General features: G+C 41.4%; 1 protein-coding gene across 5 annotated transcripts in view; it reads right to left on the reverse strand.

Moving 5' to 3' along the window:
* The window catches only part of ABCC3 (ATP binding cassette subfamily C member 3), a 165837-nt gene that overhangs the window by 135666 nt on the left and 8193 nt on the right, over positions 1–21978 (reverse strand). For all 5 annotated transcript variants that reach the window (XR_004540886.1, XR_004540887.1, XM_033961078.1 and 2 more), the window contains exon 2: positions 8710–8886. Coding sequence is in view for 3 of the 5 variants with exons in the window: in XM_033961078.1 (XP_033816969.1) it covers positions 8710–8886 (177 nt within the window). In the remaining 2 variants the exon portion in view is untranslated. The remainder of the gene's footprint in view (positions 1–8709; positions 8887–21978) is intronic.

Below are 21978 nucleotides of genomic sequence, written 5' to 3' on the forward strand. Positions count from 1 at the left end.
TTTTAGGCCTCTGAATCCCGCTGTGCGCCCAGAGCTGAAAGAGATGTTTTTGGAGGAGTGGTTAGAGCGGGATATGGGCTGACCTAGACTTTGTTGTCTTACAGGGATAATCGAATGTTTAACGAGACTGCCTAGGCAAAACTTACATGTTGTGAGTTAGACGATGTAAAGACTGGTATAAGTACCTATAAGGTATCAAAAGTGACCAGATAATCACTGCAGAGACAAAGTAAAACCCCACACACACTCCCCCCATGTTCACTGACCCCGTCGTACCCTCACAAATTTCAGAATTAAAACATATATACCTGCCTCCAGAACATCAGCACCTGGCATAGGAAAGCCTAGTAGAGCTGCACAAAGGTGGCTTAAGTAGTTTGGGGGGTGGGCTTGTGAACCATAGAGAGGAGGACTCAGGCCCATAAGCCACTCTAACCACTACATTCATGGTGGAAAATGTGAGTCCACCAAAACCCTGCTGTACTGCCATATAGGTGTCACCTGCAGCCATAAGGGCTATTGGGATTATAGACAGGTGGGTATAGTGTGTTTTGGGGGGCTCACCATAATCTATAAGGGAGTTCTGGTGAGATGTTTATCTGGCACCCTTTTTTGTGAAATTTACAGCAGTGCCCTGTAAGGTGCCCTTCTGCTCTGTTACTATGTCTGGGTGGCCAGCCAATCACAATGCTGACCCATCCCACATCCAAAAGGTCTTGTTCTGGGTGTTTGGGATTGGACAAATTTTTGGTCGAGATTGTGGTATAAAGATAAATGTAGTGGCGGTCTGGACGATCAAACGCCTGGATGTACAGATAGACGATTAAAAAAAAAAAAATATATATATATATATATATTTTTTAGACGTACTTTTCGAGAATGGACGTTTTGCCACTGCCGACTTTGGGCGACTAGCGCCCGAAGTCCAAATCAGACTTAGAAGGGCATAATTAAAACATATGTCTAAGTCTAAAATTTGAAGAGTTGAGAAGATCACACAATCATCTTAACAGCTTTAGTTTACAAAATACTTGTTTGACAATTTTGGGGTGCATGCTGGGTTTGAAGAGGGGGGGTACCTCGGTGCCACGATCACACAACATTTTGACTCATTATATGAACATATTATATGTTATGCGTCCTCATATAATTTGTTAATACATTAGTATTTTATGAATTTATAATTTCATTGATAATGATGAATCAAAGATAACTCCTAAGTTGAACATAGAAGTAACAATAGGAATTTTTACATCATTAATTAAATACTCCTTCAGTACATCATCACTACAATAACTTGTTAGGAAAAGTATTTCTGGTTTTGGTTTCCATGTAACCATTGATTGACTGCATTCATACAAAGTGTTAGCATTGCAAAGAGCGGAAACCGAATTGATGCATATCTAGTATATTATGTTGTTCCAAGAAACCTAGTTACTGCTCATAAACCAATTACTCTATGACTTTAGTAACAAAGGGCAATGATGAAATTGGTCTAAAATTAGTTCAGGTTCAGAAGATATGTTCCTTAAAAGTGGCTGTTTAACAGCAGTTTCAATGAATCAGGTAGACAACCTGATTGAAATGAAAGATTAATAACACTAACAAAATTTTTCCAAAGTTTTGAAAGCTTTTATAACTGATGGGTGACAATAATCCAAAGAACAAAAGGAATTAATAACTTTATTCATCACTTTGATAACGTTTCCCTGCCCCCACACACACACCTTTACAAAACCGTAGCATGGTTTTTAACGCCGTCCGCGGCAGTAACATCTCCAATGTTCGTAGAATTCCTATGAAGATCGAAGCTGTTACTGCCAAGGCTGGCGCTAAAAACTGCGCTACAGTTTTGTAAAAGGGGGGATGGTCTTCATCAACTAGAGAAAAGATTTTCCATTGTTCTTCCGCATGCAGAGCACATGGCAACTCAATAGGAAAAGTCTCACCAGTAAAATATGCATTAATATTTACAATTTTGTGATTAAAGCCAGCTACAAAATCATGATTGCTGAGCCTAGCCTCAGGCTAAAGTTTATTGATTCCCAGAAAAGCAAACATCCCCTTTGCACAGTTTCTCAGATTTCGGAGAATCTGTCAAACAAGGGAAGAGTTTAAAGAAAAATCAAAAGGTCTATATGCTAAGTTTGTGGAAAGAGGCTACCTACAAGAGATAATAAAGAAAGCCTACACGAGGGCATTATATAACCCCAGGGAAAATCTATTGCAGTATAATTCCATGGAAGAATCTAAGACAGTTATACCGTTCATATCACGATTTTCCAGATTGTCCCCCCAAGTACAACGTGTTATCCGTCCTCATTTGGCAATGCCGAAGATACACCCGTGCCTTAAAGATGTGGATTTAATATTCTTTTGAGCGTAATAGGAATTTGGGGGAACTGTTAAGTCCTAATATGGAGACCCCAAGAGAGTCTACTGTGGATGTTGAGGGGAGAGGTCACAGCCCATGTGGTCAGTGCTCCGTCTGTGAAGTTATGAAAGAAACATCTAGCTCACGAATGTTGAGGAAGAGGATTCTGGAGCATCGTTCCTGTTTGAATACACGGAGAACAGAGGAACCACTGTTTACACATTGTTTACAGTTACATCATATGCCTTTAACGCTCTGAGATATGTAGTTTTGGAGAAAGTTAGTGAATCACCACATCATGGGGACTGGCGGTGTTAGCTTTTGCAACGAGAGCAGCACTGGATATGTGATCTGAAATCAATTCATCCAGCAGGTTTAAACGCCCACATTGAATGGGCAACATTTTTTTGAAGAGTAAGTTTCAGTGAAAGCAAGATCGAGCCCTATTTTTTATTTTTTTTTTTAAGTATTCCATAGAAGTAAGATCTAGCCCCTCTTGGCTGTGGACATCTGAAGGGGGCGGAGCTAATGCTTAGTGAGTGTATTTCCTTCGAGTGTGTTTAGTCTCCCAGCGTCATTCTGAAGCTGTGGTTTGCTTTTTTGTGTTTGATTCTTGGCTGCCTGTCCGTTCTGGATGAAGATTGGAGCAGGAGATTCCTGAAGAAGCCGATGGGCGAAACATGGAATTACCCTGTTCGATCTCTGCTTGTTGTCTGCGGGAAGATTACAGCAGCAGTTGAAAACGCTGCTGGTAACAGCATGTGAGTGATTCATGGAGGACGGAGTAAAGCCAGAGCACGCTAAATGTTTGGTTTCATTTTTTTGATGTTGGCTTGGAGGATAATTAATAAGAATAAGAATAATTTTTATTCTTATATACCGCCAAAGCCATGGTAGTTCGAGGCGGTTTACAACAAGAAGAGCTGAACAATCTATCCTGTGCTGCTATGTGCATTTGCCTTTTTTGGATACTTTAATAAAGAACAGTTTGAAGAATTTTCTTGATGGGAGTTTTTTTGGCCATATGAAGCATAACTAAGGCCTTTTCTCTCCCACTTTTTTGAATCTCCAAGAAAGTTGTTTGGTTTCTTAGCTCTGGCAACTGCATTGCGTTTGATTGTTTTCCTGTATTGATAGTGGATAAGTCTGTGGGTTTGTTTGTGATAAATAAGACTCAGAATATTATAATGCCTTTATATCACTCCACGGTGCGACCTTACCTGGAGTACTGTATTCAATTCTGGTTGCCATATCTCAAAAAAGCTATAGTGGAATTAGAAAAGGTTCAAAGAAGAGTGACCAAAATGATAAAGGGGATTGAACTCTTCTCATATGAGGAAAGGCTACAAAGGGTTAGGGCTCTTCAGCATGGAAAAAAGACATCCAAGGGGAAATATGATTGAGGTCTACAAAATCTTGAGTGGTATAGAACAGATTTTTACTCTTTCAAAAATTACAAAGACTAGGGGACGATCAATGAAGTTACATGGAAATACCTTCAAATAAATAGGAGAACAAATTTTTTCACTCAACAAATATTTACCGTATTTTCACTCATATACCGCGCACACGGGTATAGCACACGGGGAACAGACATTTATGTAATAAAATTTTAATATAGCGTGCACACGCGTACACCGCGCATGCTAAAACCTCCTCCCGCCTACTCCGAACCGGCATCCTCCCCCCCGCTCGCGTCACCCCCCCTCCCCCGCGAACCTACATCCCCCCTGCACCGCAAAGACAACTCTTACCCGATTGGGCACCGGCACCGGCACCAATGCACAGGATGTGCCAGTGCCCGAAGATCCTCCCTCGTTGGGCTGGGCTGGGCGGTGCGAGAGAGATCCTCCTTCTTCCTGTGCCAGGCTGGACTGGGCTTTGAGCATTTGCACATGCTCAAAGCCTTCTGGTCTCGCTCTCTCCGAGATTATCTCGGAGAGAGCGAGACCAGAAGGCTTTGAGCATACGCAAATGCTCAAAGCCTAGTCCAGCCCGGCACAGGAAGAAGGAGGATCTCTCTCGCACCGTCCAGCCCAGCCCAACCCAACGAGGGAGGATCTTCGGGCACTGGCACTGGCACATCCTGTGCATTGGTGCTGGTGCCGGTGCTCAATCGGGTAAGAGTTGTCTTTGCGGTGCTGGGGAGATGTAGGATCGCGGGGGAGGGGGGTGACGCGAGCGGGGGGTTGGTGGATGCCGGTTCGCAGGGGGAATGCTGGATCAGAATGAAAAAAAAAATTTGTACAACGCGCTCACACGTATAACGCGCATGGTTATGCATGGTTTGTAAAATCATGTATAACGCACGCGTTATATGCGTGAAAATACGGTAAGCTCTGGAACTTGATGCCATAGGATATTATAACAGTGGTTAGCGTAACTGGGTTTAAAAAAGGTTTGGACAAATTCCTGGAAGATAAGTCCATAGTTTGCTATTGAGACAGACATGGGGGAAGCCACTGCTTGCTCTGGGAACAGTAGAGCAGAATGTTGCTATTATTTGGGTTTCTTCCAAGTACTTGGCCACTGTTGGAAACAGGATGCTGGGCTAGATAGGCCATTGGTCTGACTCAGTATAGATATTCTTATGTTCTTATGAGTTCCAGAGCTTAACTATACATTGAGTGAAAAAATATTTCCTCTTATTTGTTTTTCCTGTCTCCCTTTGAGATCTTTCTCAGATATCTGAGATTTTGAATTTAATACCAAATTTACATTGTATCTGGTGTTCTGGATATCTTTGAATATTATGGGAACTCCATATGTAGATTTAACAAAATTGGTAGTTTCACTTGCATTAAAATTAGACAGTGTGGAGATAAGTTATTTTTGAACTAAGAAGTCAAGATGTTTCCTGGCGTTACTAAAGAGACTCAGAAATGTTGTAGGGAATTTTTACTTTTACGTCCTGGGATTCTTCAGAAGGGGGATGTTTTCTTTCTTAAGTTTTCCTGTAAATGCATTGTGAAATATAAATCTACAAACTACATTTTCTTTCAACCAGCATAGCTGACTTCATTCTTACCTGCAAACCACCTGTTAGTTTTCGTAGCCCCAGAGTTTCCCCTGCCATGGATTTAAGGGAAAGGGGATGGGACTTGTATACCACCCTTTTGTGGTTATATATTCAAAGCAGTTTACAGATAGGGGAATGTGTGGTGCAGTGGTTAGAGCTACAGCCTCAGCAACCTGAGGTTGTGGGTTCAAATCCCACACTGCTCCTTGTGACTCTAGACAAGTCACTTAATCCCACAGGTACATTAGATAAGAGTGTGAGTCCACTGGGACGGATAGGGACAAATGCTTGAGTACCTGAATGTAAACCACTTAGGTTATAAGTGGTACTTAAATAAATACATGTATTTATTTTGCACCTTGGGCAATGTAGGATTAAATGACTTGCCCAGGGTCACAAGGAACAATGAAAGGATCGATCCCACAACCTCAGGGTGCTGAGGCAGCAACTCTACCACTAAGCCACAAATAATGGTGTTTATTATCATCATTATTTGATGTACTGCAAAGTCAATAAAAAAATCTAAGTAGTTTACAATTCTAATAAAAAGAGGGAAAAAGAGGGGAAAAAAACTATGGCTGCATTTCAATATAAATTTTAAAATCGCAATTAATTGCGATTACAAATTTACCGTAAATCAAAATGAACCCTAAACCAATTAAAGAATAAAACTGACAAGATAAGAAATATAAAATACATATTGAAAAATTACAAATTAAAGAATATAAAACAGCATGGAGAATAGCTATAAGCAGCCTACTGTAGTAAATGGTAAATGGCCTACTTTAGAAATGCAAGCCTAAAAAACCCACAAGGATTAGGAAAACACAAAAAGATGAAAAAGACTATAATTTGCTTCAGATTAAATATATAATTAAGACTATTTTAATAAAAAAAAGTGGTAAAAATCAAGGGCAAGTATAATCTTTACTAAGGTTAAGGGAGCTGTCACAGAGCAGCACCACAAGTGATTGTATTTATTTCCTGGCATGGACTATACTATGTCACACAGCAGGAAATGTTTGAGAACAATAAGCTTTTAAAGCCTTTCTCACTTGAGACCCAAATAACCAGAAAAATTATTTTATTTTGGACACATTATGCAATGGACAGATTCTTTTATGCTTGGCAAGGTTGAAGGCAAAAGAGGCATTGAAAGTTCATCAGCAAGATAGATTGATTCAACTGTATCAACTATGAATATGCTATTGATTAGCTTTCAGAGATAAACTGAAGATTGGTTTTGTCCAGGGTGATCTATATACTTGGTTGCCAGGAGACATCCTCAACTAGATGACACTTGATCATCATCATCATCTAGGAAGTTATATCTGGCATTCGTAAATGGGTACTTAGCAGCCATCACTGATTGGCTGCTCTGGAATTGCGTTGAGGCTGAATCCAATTAAGTCCCTTGAAATGTGGGCCTCAGATCACTATGGTTTGCCCTGTTGCTCTTGGCTCAATCACTTTCATTGATGTCATCATTTAAGATTTTAGGCTGACATTTGGATGATCCGTTGACATTTGAAATCTAAGTTTGAACTAAAGTGAAGAATAGCTTCTGTGTTCTCTGGCATATTAGGGTTGTGTTCCCTTACTTGAAAAGGTCAGCCTTTCTCACATTAGTTCATGTTTTAGTAGTTAGTAAATTAGATTACTGTAATTTATTGCATAGTGGGTTAAAGGCCTTTACCCTTAAGCCAGGGGTTTTTAACCAATGGTGTCTGTACCCCCAAGAGGTCAAATGAGATAAGGAGAAGGATCTTGAAATCTGAGGCTATCTAGACATAGAGAAGGAAATTACTAGACAGCGAAACTGTATACTACGTAACTTTAACAACATGCTAGCATTTTGCACTGTTAGTAGCTACATTAGCGGCATAAATAGCTGTCAGTAGTCACTAGTGGACATGTGGTTTAGGAAGGGGTGTGAGGGATTCATTGATCAGTTAAAAGGGTGCAAGAACCAAAAGAGATTAAGAACCCTGGCTAAAACTGTTAGGAACTGTCCAGAATATTGTTATTGAACATGTTTCAAATTCACAAAGATTTGATCATATAGCATCATTGTTGAAGGACTACCATCAGTTGCCCAGGATATACAGGATTATGTTTAAGATCTAGTTATATGGTTTATGGTATATGGTTTTAATATATCGCCGTTCCTTACACAATAACAGAGCGGTTCACATGCTGGATTTCCTTTACATTTGGCAGATCTATTGACTCTTTATTTATTTTTTTTAGAAGAGTTCTTTGTTTGCAAAATAAGAAACTTCTAATGCTTCCAGAGCCATCTCATGTGCACCTGGAAGGCAACCATTGGCTGCTTTCAATTATTTGGTCCTGTGTTTATGCTATACCCTGCCCAAGTATCTTCAGGTTTAGACATTTTTTTTTATATACACTGCCTTATCCAATGGTGGTAGTGTCTTTATTAACCTGAGGAGCACCGCATGCAATCTTGACTCCTGAAGACACTTTCAGCGAAACACAGACTGGTGTTGAGCAAGACTAGTTTTAATTGGTGTGTGAAGGAATATTTCACAGGACTCTCCAGTGAAGATACTCAACTGAGTTTTTGAATAAGCTACCACACTGGTAGTCATAGTGGACATTGATTTAAGTCTCTAGGTGTTTCTCTCGGGGATAATTTGTAGTTGTATTTAAATTTGTCTGTTAGAATAAACAGATTATATTGTATCAAATTTTAAATCTATGTGTGAATAAAGTATCTAGCTTCATTATTTTAAGTGGTGTCTTGAGAAGAGCCATAAAGCACTGTGTGGTACTTGTGCTCGTGATTATATTTTTATATTTCTTTATTTGTGGGTGAGTCAATTGTTTTACTGTTATGCTTTAGATCAGTGTCTTGCAAACTTTTCAACTGGCAGCACACTAAATACAGTGCCCCGGCCAGAAGGCACCCAGAAGTGCGCGGACGTTGACACGATGACATCATGCATGACATCATCGCATCAACATGCGCCATGACCTACCGGTGGAGGGATCCGGGAGGTACGGGGAGAGGAGGAGAGACGCCGGCCAGGAGGAGAGTCATCTGCGCCGGCTGACTTCCTACAGGACGTCCTGTAGGCAGGTACCTGGCATGGACGACTCTCCTTCTCACCAGTGTGTCGCGGTACACCAGAAATCTCAGGAGGCACACTGGTGTGCCGCAGCACACAGTTTGCGATACACTGCTTTAGATGAAGAGTTGCACAGAAACCATGCAAACAAACAATTCAAAAACAACCATTAGGTCAAAATGCAAGCACAGTCTACTCTCATATTAAAAAAATATTGCTCTCACCGTTTTGACCCTGTTGAGTCGAGAAAGCACGATGTAGCCTCTTCTGTTGTACTTGAGAAAGAGTAGGTAAAATGGTAGCCCTACCCACAGGTAAATACAAGGGATCCATGCCAACAGTGTGTTCTGGAAACAGGGTGTAAGGTCTGGGTTATCCGTGTATATTGTCAGATTGTCATCCTGTGGAAAGAACACATAGGAAAAGCTGAAGTGTGGCCATCATCTATCCAATGGTAGTGAAACAGCTCAGTATCTGCCTGTAAATGATGCAACAGTCAAAAGAGGCTAACAGAAAATGGAAAGTATGGAATATGGGCTTCATTTATTTATTTTAATTTCTTCAATAACACCTGCAAAGTATTAAAGCGGGGTACATTCAGGTACAATAGGTATTTCTCTGTCCCTGGAGGGCTCATAACCTGAGTTTGTACCTAAGGCAATAGAAAGTTAAGTGTCTTACCCAAGATCTCAAGGAGCTGCAGTGGGATTTGAACTTAGCTCTCCTGGTTTTCAATCCACTGCTCTAATCGTTAGGCTTCTCCTATACTCAGTTCAGTGTCAGATAGGATAGGAAATAGTTCAGACATAACAGAGACTAAAGAAGAAAATAAAAGAAGACTAAATATCTTTGCAAGAATGTTCAGCTTAAAGATTTATAGATCTTATATTTCTATGCTATAACAAAAGAAACCTGTCACTTTTATATAATACCACAACTGTCGCCCAAACAATATGTCAACATATGAGGGCTGATTGAAAAATAATGAGACTGGCTCTGTTTTTCTTTCCAAGAAGTAGACGTGGCAATGCTGGGCTGGTCCTTGTGAAGCTGAAAAATATTATCAAGAACCAGCCCAGCATTGCCACGTCTACTTCTTGGAAAGAAAAACAGAGGCAGTCTCATTACTTTTCAATCAGCCCCTCGTAATTTACAATATGCCACCATATTTCAGAAACCCTCCACACCATCAACTCTTGGGTAGAAAGTGAGGTTATCAAGCTTTTGAGTCCGAGCTCAACAAAAGCTTAAAAAGATGAGATGTTCAAAGAAACAATCAAGTCATTATTCAACAGGAATAATACGTTCACCATCAGTTGGTGAATGTATAACCCTGATATCCATAGATTTTAAAAGGTCAAAAATCCTTATAATCAACTGTGTTGCATAGAAGTAAATTTTTTGACAGAGGGCAGGATCATGAAAAAGAGTTGGGTTGGAAAGACATTTAACAGTAATTCTTTCTTTATGGTCAGATAGGAGAAACTATCTTGCAAGCCCAGGTGGTCCAACTGTGAACTGGGGCAGGAACAATCGTCCTACATTCTTGCCCCGTGCAGAGCCACTAACAAAAATGGCTGCCATGAATTCCTGTGACAACTTCGTGAGATCACAGGAACTTATGAGGTTGCTGCAGGAACTCAAGGCAGCCATTTTCATTGGTGGCTCTGCACAGGGCAAGAGCATAGGAGGATCGCTCCTGTCCCAGTTCACCGCTGGACCACCAGGGCGTGCAAGATAGGTCTTTACAAAGTCCGTGAGGCAGGAGTGAAGTGGGGTGATGCAGAGCTGGCCAGGACAGGAGACGGGAGGGGTCCCAGCTCCTGTCCCAGCTCACCACTGGACCACCAGGGCTCAAGGCAGGCCCAGGGGAGGCCTGAAATGGTTCAGGAGGAGTGTAGAGCCGGCCAGAACAGAACAAGGAGGGAATGCTCCTGTCCTGGCTCACTACTAGACCACTAAGGTTTAACACAGACCCAGGGAGAAGCCTACAATAGGCATTGGGGGTGGGGGCAGGAGGGAGGAGCTGGGTGCAGACAGGAAGGACAGGATGGGGCAGGCTAGACAGGGCAGGACACCTCAAGGAAGGAAGGTATGTGGATATCAAGAAGGAGAGAGAGCATTACCTATACTTGAATATAAACCCTAGGTTTATATTCAAGTCAAACCCTTTTTTCCCCCCTTTTCTAAGAGAAAAAAAAGTTACCTCTATTTATATTTAAATCGGTTTATATTTGAGCATATACAGTATACCTATTGAGATATTTCTGTCCCTATAAGTTTTATGGCAAAGACAAGTGACCATTTTACTAGCTGTCCTCCAGACTGACTCCATTCTCTTTACATATATCTTTTTGAAAGTGCAGTCTCCAGTATTGTACACACTTTTCTAAATGAGATCTCACCAGAGACTTATACAGGGGCATCATTATCTCGCTTTTACTAGTGGCCATTCCTCTCCCTATCCCATCACTTGGTTAAGCAGATATAATTTTCAATTAATTTTTATTTCCTAGCAGCCATAAGAATTGCCATAATGGATCAGACCAAAGGTCCATGTAGCCCAGAATCCTGGTTCTTGGAATGAAATAGAATGATTCAGCTCCATTGCCAACAGTTAATAGACTAAAAACATCTTTGGCAAATTGGTGGAGATAAAAACTGTATCTAAATTCAAGAAAGCCTGGGGCAAGCAGATAGGATCTCTAAGGGAATGAAAGGGTGAGCAGATGGCATGTTTGGGCAGATTGGATAGGCCATATTGCCTTTATCTGCCTTCATTTTCTCTGTTTCTAAGTAAAGGTAAGGAACCTTTTCTTGCACTACTTCAGTAACGACTCAGGACTGTTCTGCAAATAAATTTCAACGAGAGGGGGCTACTTTGTTAAGAGGCAAGTTTTAGTGCATAGTTATCTCTACGAGGACAAGAATGATGCACCCAATCAGATGGAAATTTCTTTATATTGATGTTTTAAAGATAAAGTGACCAAAAAAAGAACTGATAAAGTATGTGTGAGATATGGAGCAAGAGGAAGTGACTGTCACAGATGAAAAGGGTTTTCAGCCAGAGTACTGTTTGGTTTTTGTGTGTTATCTACTGCATTAGTGCTGTTCAAACTGCACGATCGGCAGAAAATCTCCAAATTATCTTGATCTTCATCCACGAGCTGTCATTTTCTAGTGGAATCATGAACCCATACTCCTAAAGAAAACACCCTAGCCAAAAGCAGAAAACAGAGAAAGAAACCCAGTATCAATCTCATGTTTATAACAAAACTATCCAAATAGAACTTTATACAGAAATGAAAACATACGAGCAGCTGGCCCTAAAGAGGCGTAATATCTCAGTGAATGACATACAAAACCTCCAATATAGTACATTACTGAAAAACAGCAAAGTGGGGGAGGGAAGAGCATTAAGTTATTGTAAAATCTCAAATTTTACCATGGGAGTCACTAGTCTATAGCAACTCAGTATTGTAGGCTAGTAACTCCCATAATAAAGGAATTACACAACTCGCCGTATGTGGCCCGCCAGGTACTATTTTGTGGCCCACGGTCTGGACACAATGATCGAGTGTTTAGTTTTAGGCTGGCTCCCTTGCTGCAGTCGTTTTTCCGTCAAAGCTGCAGGCGGCGGCTTCTCGCGCGATCCACACCTGCGCCTCTCTGACGACACGATGTGAGAGAGAAGGCTTGTATGGATGTATGGCAGAAAGTGAAGGAGAGAAAAACAGTAAATGGATAAGGTAACCCTGGATACACAGTTAAGAGCACAGACAGAAGGAAGTGCAGCCAGAGAATGGGAAAAGAAGGTTTGAAAACCAAAATCACCAGACAACAAAGGTAGGGGAGAATGATTCTATTTTCAATTTAGTGATTGAATTGTGTCAGTTTTGAGAATTTATATCTCCTGTCTATATTTTGCACTGTTCAGGAAAAAATGCATTTGTTTCATTTTCTCTGGGGTTGTACTGCATACAGAGTCTTGAATCTTAGGGTTTCATTTGTATATATTAGTACTTTTAGTTTTTGGTCCCATATTTGCATAGTGGGTATTTGTGTTCTGGTAGGAATGAATGTTGAAAAGCATACAATGTGCTTTGTGTTGTTTAATTTTGTGGTTAACTATTTTGTGTTGTTAATAAGATTATATTTTGTGTATATCTGAAAAATGAATGGAAAACATAGTGGTACAATTAGTACTATTATGGGGCGGAGATTGGACGGGGTCTTAGCCTGTGTTTTAGATTTCAGCCCCTTAATGTGATTGAGTTTGATACCCCTCAGTTAAAGGAAAGATTTATAAACTATAAAGAGTTTTACCTCACGCAAAATTGTCATTTCTTTAAGACATTAACTATTTTTTCTGCGTCCCTCCAACTACCTACAAATCCAAAATGTGGCCCTGAAAAGGGTTTGAGTTTGAGACCACTACCTTAGAACATGGGAAAGACCTGTATAAAAGGGTGCTAAGGCCTATTTTTACTGTTGCTTAACAAACAGGGCTCCCCTACATGACCTAAGGTCACATGGAACACTAGTACAAGAAATGGAGCGTGAACTCAAGGCTGGTACAACCCATCACTCTTATATTTTAGTTCTAGTGCCTAAAAATCCCAAACATCTAAATTACGAGATGCCAACATCAACATCAGTTTTTCACTTGAGAGAATCTAAGTGCTAATAAACCTGCACAAGAGTATCGCTGTTGATTCAGCCTGTACTTCACTAAGCATGTTGCACTGCTAAACACATTTGCATCTCTTTGTCCTCAGATGGCAGTGATGTGACTCTTTCCCTTCTGCTCTATTTTTATCATATGACCAGCTTGGTGTAATAATCCCCATGTGACCTGGGCTTTGTAGCAGCTGTTACCGAATCTAATACTAAACTGCACTTTCATTTCTTCATGATTCCGGAAGGGTTAGGACTGTAAACCAGAATTAGTATAAACAAGTTATACAAAGCCATTCAAAGGAGTTAAAAAGGGAATGGCTTAAGTAGAATTACAGAAAGTCCCAGCAAGACTGGATGATCGGGTATTTAAATGTACATTGATATTTACAGCCCTATTACATAGAAGGTTGAGATGAGAATTGGGACTTTCACGTCTGGGATGTGCTAAAAAAAAAAAAAAAAAAAAAGTCACCATTTATGCATTGTGATAACCAGAAACATTTGCACGTTCCTGGATGCAACAACTTAGATAGCAAGCTCCATGTCCAGGCCCCCTCTCAGCTCTCACAATATGACTGAAGTCCCCTCCTGGACATCCTCTGAACATAAATATAGTCTCCTACCCCCACTGTCTCTCCCAGGCACAACCAAACTCCCCCATCCCCACACCTTTCCATAGGTTTCCCCAGTGACTCCTGCTTTGTCAAGAGATAGGGTTCAAAATGACACCTATGGCCCAATGGTTGTCTTGCAATATTACTGCTAAGGGTCAGGCTGCCATTCTCATCCTGCCAAGGAATATTAAAATCCCCTAAAATTACAAAGAACATAAGAATTGCCACTGCTGGGTCAGACCAGTGGTTCATCGTGCCCAGCAGTATGCTCACGCAGTGGCTCCCTGGTCAAAGACCAGCGCCCTGAGACTAGCCCTACCTGCGTACGTTCTGGTTCAGCAGGAACTTGTCTAACTTTGACTGGAATCCCTGGAGGGTGTTTTCCTCTATGACAGGAAGAGTGTTCCAGTTTTCTACCACTCTCTGGGTGAAGAACTTCTTTAAGTTGTACGGAATCTATCCCCTTTTAACTTTAGCGAATGCCCTCTCGTTCTCTCTACCTTGGAGAGGGTGAACAACCTGTCCTTATCTACTAAGTCTATCCCATTCAGTACCTCGAATGTTTCGATCATGTCCCCTCTCAATCTCCTCTGTTCGAGGGAGAAAAGGCCCAGTTTCTCTAATCTTTCACTGTACGGCAACTTCTCCAGTCCCTTAACCATCTTAGTCGCTCTTCTCTGGATCCTTTCGAGTAGTACCATGTCCTTCTTCATGTACGGTGACCAGTGCTGGACGCAGTACTCCAGGTGATGGCGCACCATGGCCCAGTACAGTGCTATTTCTAACATAAGTCAAGAAATCATCCATTTCTCCTGTTCCTCCTGAATTTCTATAAACCTCATGTAAACCGTTCAAAAGCAATAACATTCAACCTCCTGCACACTCTGTATCTACCGGTACCCCAAATTTATTCCCTATCCAATCTGTGCACCACTAACCCTCTTCCAAAACTGGCTGGGAACTTTATGACTAACAAGATATGCAACCTTTTCTCCTTAATTAGATCATAAGGTATCCACAGATGCCACAGAATTGGCATTCAGAAACCCATGTTATAATCCCTCTAATTCACAGGTGTCAAACTCAAGGCCCCTGGGCCGAATCTGGCCCACCTGGCCATTTTATGCGGCCCACGGTGCAATGTGGCATTTCATTGTGCCCCTGGTATTATCTTCTAGCCAGCTCCCTCCTCCTCACTGCCACAGTGTGCACAAAGTTTCAAGTTTATTTATATATTTGATTAAACGCTTATCCTAGGATACTAAGCGTTGTACAATGATAATAAAAACTTTTATAGACATACAAATAAGTCAGACAGTTTTCTTACTTAACTATTAAGACCTTAGTGGTACAGTGGGAGGGGAGAACTACAATATTTATCAAGGAAAGATACATAAAAGGAAAGTACATTAGGGTAGGCGGTGGTGGCTCCTTGTGCATCCTGTGCCTGAACCAGAAGCCTTCTATCTGATGTCACAACGTCAGAGGTAATGCTTCCAGATGAGGGGCGGGATGCACAAGGAGCCACCACCCACAGCTTTGCGCACACTGCAGCAGTAAAGAAGAGGGAGCCAGCCAGAAGATAACACCAGGGATGCAATGAAAACGTCACATCACACCGCGGGCCACATAAAACGGCAAGGCAGGAGCTGGCTAGAAGGTAAGACACCCGCCGGAGGGAGGCACCTAGTTGAGGCACAGCATGGAGGGAGGGAAACAACAAAGATAGGGGGAAAGAGAAGATGGAACTTCTATCTACGTGGGTGTAGTCTATAGACCTCCAACTCAATCGCAGCACAAATTGATAAGGATCTGATTGTGGATATCCAAAAGTCTGGAAGGAAAGAGGAGGTGCTGCTGTTGGGAAATTTCAACCTGCCGGATGTGGACTGGAATGTTCCATCTGCAGAATTGGAAAGAAGTAGGGAGATTGTGGATGCCTTTCAAGAGGCTCTGCTCAGACTAATGGTGACGGAACCCACTAGGGAAAAAGCTATATTGGATCTGGTCCTCACAAATGGAGAGAGTATCTCTAATGTTCGAGTGGGTGCTCACCTGGGAAGTAGCGATCATCAAACAGTTTGGTTTGATATAATGGCTAAAGTGGAGAGCGGCTGTACGATACTTAAAGTCCTAGATTTCAAACGTACGGACTTTAATGCAATGGAAGAGTACCTGAAGAAAGAGCTGTTAGGATAGGAGGACATAAGAGAAGTGGAAAGACAGTGGTCTAAGCTGAAAGGAGTGATAAAAATGGCTACGGACCTTTATGTGAAGAAAATAAATAAAAACAAGAGAGAAAGGAAGCCAATATGGTTCTCCAAACTAGTGGCGGAGAAAATAAAGGCAAAAGAATTGGCGTTCATGAAATATTAAAAAATCCCAAGAAGAGGAGTGCAGAAAGGACTACAGGGTGAAACTGAAAGAAGCCAAGAGAGAGATATGTCTGGCGAAAACACAGGCGGAAGAACAAATGGCTAAAAATGTAAAAAAGGGAGACAAAAATTTTTTCAGATATATTAGTGAAAGGAGGAAGATGAAAAATGGAATTGCTAAACTAAAAGATGCTGGGAATCGATATGTGGAGAGTGATGAGAAAAAAGCAAATGTGCTAAACAAATACTTCTGTTCTGTGTTCACAGAAGAAAATCCTGGAGAAAGACCGAGATTGTCTGACAAAGTTACACGAAAAAATGGAGTAGATTCTGTGCCGTTCACGGAGGAGAGTGTTTATGAGCAACTTGAAAAACTGAAGGTGGACAAAGCAAAGGGACCAGACAGGATCCATCCCAGGATACTAAGGGAGCTCAAAGAGGTTCTGGTGAGTCCTATTAAAGACTTGTTCCATAAATCTCTGGAGATGGGAGTAGTTCCTGGGGATTGGAGGAGAGCGGATGTGGTCCCTATTCACAAAAGTGGTCACAGGGATGAAACAGGAAATTATACTATAGGCTGGTGAGCCTCACTTCAGTTGTTGGAAAAATAATGGAAGTGTTGCTGAAAGAAAGGATAGTGTACTTCCTTGAATTTAATGGGTTACAGGATCCGAGGCAACATGGCTTTACAAAAGGTAAATCGTGCCAAACGAACCTGATTGAATTTTTTGATTGGGTGACCTGGATCGAGGACATATGCTAGATATAATTTTCTTAGATTTCAGCAAAGCCTTTGATATGGTTCCTCATAGGAGGCTGTTGAACAAACTTGAAGGGCTGAAGTTAGGACCCAAAGTGGTGAACTGGGTTAGAAATTGGCTGTTGGACAGACGCCAGAGGGTGGTGGTTAATGGAAGTCGCTCGGAGGAAGGAAAGGTGAGTAGTGGCCTCCCTCAGGATTCGGTGCTGGGGCCGATCCTGTTCAATATGTTTCTGAGTGACATTGCTGAAGGGTTAGAAGGAAAAGTATGCCTTTTTGCAGATGATACCAAAATTTGTAACAGAGTAGACACCGAAGAGGGAGTGGAAAATATGAAAAAGGATCTGCAAAAGTTAGAGGAATGGTCTAATGCCTGGCAACTAAAATTCAATGCAAAGAAATGCAGAGTAATGCATTTGGGGATTAATAATCGGAAGAAACCGTATATGCTGGTAGGTGAGAAGCTGATATGCACAGACGGGGAGAGGGACCTTGGGGTGATAGTGTCCGAAGACCTAAAGGCGAAAAAACAGTGTGACAAGGCGGTGGCTGCTGCCAGAAGGATGCTGGGCTGTATAAAGAGAGGCGTAGCCAGTAGAAGGAAGAAGGTGTTGATGCCCCTGTACAGGTCATTGGTAAGGCCCAACTTGGAGTATTGTGTTCAGTTTTGAAGACCGTATCTGGCAAAGGACGTAAGAAGACTTGAAGCAATCCAGAGGAGGGTGACGAAAATGGTAGGAGACTTGCGCCAGAAGATGTATGAGGAGAGACTGGAAGCCCTGAATATGTATACCCTAGAGGAAAGGAGGGACAGGGGAGATATGATTCAGACATTCAAATACTTGAAGGGCATTAACGTAGAACAAAATCTTTTACAGAGAAAGGAAAATGGTAAAACCAGAGGACATAATTTGAGGTTGAGGGGTGGTAGATTCAAGAGCAATGTTAGGAAATTCTACTTTACAGAGAGGGTGGTGGATGCCTGGAATGCACTCCTGAGAGAGGTGGTGGAGAGGAAAACGGTGACTGAGTTCAAAGAAGCATGGGATGAACACAGAAGATCTAGAATCAGAAAATAATATTAAATATTGAACTTGCATGGTCTGTGTCTGTATATGGCCATTTGGGGGAGGATGGGCTAGAGAGGGCTTCAATGGCTGGGAGGGTGTAGATAGGCTGGAGTAGGTTTTGACAAAGATTTTGGTAGTTGGAACCCAAGCACAGTACCGGGTAGAGCTTTGGATTCTTGCCCAGAAATAGCTAAGAAGAAAAAATGTAAAAAATTTAAATTGAATCAGGTTGGGCAGACTGGATGGACCATTCGGGTCTTTATCTGCCGTCATCTACTATGTTACTATGTTTATGAATGATTTTATTTTCAATTTAGTGATTGAATTGTGTCAATTTTGAGAATTTATATCTGCTGTCTAAATTTTGCACTGTTCAGAAAGAAATGCATTTGTTTCTATTTCTCTGGGGTTGTACTGCATTCAGAGTCTTGAATCTTAGGGTTTCCTTTGCATATATTAGTACTATTAGTTTTTGGTCCTGTATTTGCATAGGGGTTATCTGTGTTCTTGTAGGAATGAATGCTGAGAAGCATACAATGTGCTTTGTGTAGTTTAATTTTGTGGTTAACCATCTATACCACACGCAAGAACCATCAAGGGCACTCCCTTAAATCGATGGGAGGACACTGGAGATCACTTTAGATGACCAAGGGCCCCCTCACACACACTCCACCTCAGCCCAAACATTAGTGTAGTGTCACATGCAGACATATGAAGGGACTTGAACAAACTAGGGGAATGGGTGACGAGATGGCAGATGAAGTTCAACGTTGAGAAATGTAAAGTATTACATGTGGGAAACAGAAACCCGAGGTATAACTATACGATGGGAGGGATGTTATTAAATGAGAGTACCCAAGAAAGGGACTTGGGGGTAATGGTGGACATGACAATGAAGACGACAGCACAGTGCGCAGCGGCCACTAAGAAGGCAAACAGAATGCTAGGCATAATCAAGAAGGGTATTACAACCAGAACAAAATAAGTTATCCTGCCATTGTATCGGGCGATGGTGCGTCCACATCTGGAGTACTGCGTTCAGTATTGGTCGCCGTACCTTAAGAAGGACATGGCGTTACTTGAGAGGGTTCAGAGGAGAGCGACGCGTCTGATAAAGGGGATGGAAAACCTTTCATACGGTGAGAGATTGGAGAAACTGGGTCTCTTTTCCCTGGAGAAGAGGAGACTTAGAGGGGATATGATAGAGACTTACAAGATCATGAAGGGCATAGAGAGAGTACAGAGGGACAGATTCTTCAAACTTTCAAATAATAAAAGAACAAGAGAGCATTCAGAAAAGTTGATAGGGGACAGATTCAAAACTAATGCTAGGAAGTTCTTCTTTACCCAACGTGTGGTGTACACCTGGGATGTGCTTCCAGAGAGCGTAATAGGGCAGAGCACTGGGGTTCAAGAAAGGATTGGACAATTTTCTGCTGGAAAAGGGGATAGAGGGGTATAGATAGAGGATTACTGTTGGGCCGCCGCGTGAGCGGACTGCTGGGCACAATGGACCTCAGGTCTGACCCAGCAGAGGCATTGCTTATGTTCTTATGTGCTGTTAATAAGATTATATTGTATGTATATATGAAAAATGAATGGAAAAAAATGGTGTTACAATTAGTACTGTTATGGGGACGTGGTCTGGGGTGGAGATTCGGCGGAGTCTGGCCTACTCAGCCTGTGTTTTGGATTTCGGCCCCTTAATTTGACTGAGTTTGACACCCCTGCTCTAATTCTAAAGCCACAACCACCCCCACCCCTCTTCCTATTAATAACAGTAATATTGTGCTGAATGTTTAGACCTCAATGGATTATTTAAAATCAGTATCCATATTTGGCCCAGTATGAGTACCCGTATCACAGGAGGCTGGACTACTGTAATTCACTGTTGATGGGGATAACCAAGAACCATCTGAATAAGATTATATATGATGCAAAATATTACAGCCAAGATTATACTGAGTCTTAAAATTTGACTGTATTCATCCATCACTGCACATGCTACTTTGGCTACCAATCTTGGCTAGAATCAAATTTAAGCTGTTATCAATAGTGCTTAAGCTATGATGGTGGTTAACAAGAAGATTGCTATGTACAGATCAACAGACCTTCCTGGTAGTACAAAAAGTATAATATGTGGAAACATAAAAAGAGCTTTAACATATTATACCCAAAAAGTTCAGAATATACTGCCAAAGAAACTGACTTATTGCCAGGATTATCTTGATTTTAGAAAATGTCTAAAACCTGGTTGTTTGTTCAGTCATTTGGAAGGGATTATTTGGAAGTCATATGGAAGGGATTATTTGGAAGGGATTTTCTCATTTGGTATTAACACAGAATACATAAAAGTAATTGGAAGATCTTAAAGTGGCCAAACAGTGCAAAAAGGTGAAAGTTAGAAGAATGCTAGGGTGCATAGAGAGAGGTATGGCCAATAGGAAAAAAGGAGGTATTGATGTCACTGTATAAGACTCTGGTGAGACCTCATTTAGATATAAACAGAATGGAGTCGGTCCAGAGGAGGGCTACTAAAATGGTGTGTGGTCTTCGTCATAAGGTGTAGGGGGGGACAGACTTAAAGATCACAATATGTATACTTTGGAGGAAAGGCAGGAGAGGGTAGATATGATAGAGATGTTAAATACCAGCATGGCGAGATGTTAAATAAATGCACGAGGCGAGTCTCTTTAATCTGAAAGGAAGCTCCGAAATGAGAGGGCATAGGATGAAGTTAAAAGGTGATAGGCTCAGTAGTAATCTAAGAAAATGTGTGGAATAGACTCCTGGTAGAGATGATAGAGTAAAAAACTGTCTGAATTTAAGAAAGCGTGGGATCTTTTAGAGAGAGGAGATAGTGGATGCTGTGGATAGCAGATTGGATAGGCCATTTGGCCTTTATCTGCCATCATATTTCTATGTTTCTATGTAAATATCAAACAATCATAAAAACAATAACAGAAAACTTGTAATTAAATAAATCATAAAAATACAAATGTATTGCCTGCTTCAGGGTCCTTAAAAATATGGGTGTTAAAACTTCAAGGTAGTACACCCTGAGACTCATAATTATGAGTCAAACCTTATATATTACAATTATAATCAAACCTTAAACATGTCTAAAAACCCGCCCAAGTCAGCAATCGGATGACCTAAAAGACAGGTCATCCAAGTGCCTATAATCAAACCGAATTTCTGAATGTAAAAAGGGACTTTTTAGGCCTCTGAATCTGTGTGACCAGAGTTGAAAGGGGCAAATCTGGAGGATTGTTTAGGGCGGTATTTGGGCGGGATGTAGGCCAACCTACACTTAGTCGTCCTACAGGGATAATTGAATATTTTACAAGACTTCCTGGATGAAACTTATATGTTGTGAGTTAGACAATGTGAAAACATGTATAAGTGCCAAAAAGGTATCCAAAGTGATCAGATAACCACTGCAGAGACAAAGTAATCACTGACCCCCTAACATCCCCACAAAGATCAAAATAAAATTGTGCATACCTGTCTCTGGAACATCAGCACCTGGTACAGGAAAGCCTAGTACAGCTGCATACAGATATCTTAAGTACCCTGGAAGGGGGCTAGTGAACCATAGAAAGGAGAACCCAGACCCATAAGCCACTCTAACCACTACATTTATGATAGACAATGTGAGGCCACCAAAACCTCCCAAAACCCTATTCTACTGCCATATAGGTGCCACCTGCAGCCATAAGGGCTATTAGGGTTGTAGATAGGTGGGTATAGTGGGTTTTGGGGGGCTCACCATAACCTATAAGGGAGTTCTGATGAGATGTTTATCTGGCACCCTTTTTGTGAAGTTCACAGCAGTGCCCTGTAAGGTGCTCCACTGCTCTGTTGCCATATCCAAATGGTCTTGTTCTGGACGTTTGGGACTTGGATTAATATTTGGTCGAAAATGTGGTATACAGATAGACGTATTGGCGATCTGGATAGACGATGTAGGGGGAAAAAAACTGTTTTGGAC

Source organism: Geotrypetes seraphini, chromosome 10 (genome assembly GCF_902459505.1).
Source record: "Geotrypetes seraphini chromosome 10, aGeoSer1.1, whole genome shotgun sequence".
NCBI classification, from domain to species: domain Eukaryota; kingdom Metazoa; phylum Chordata; class Amphibia; order Gymnophiona; family Dermophiidae; genus Geotrypetes; species Geotrypetes seraphini.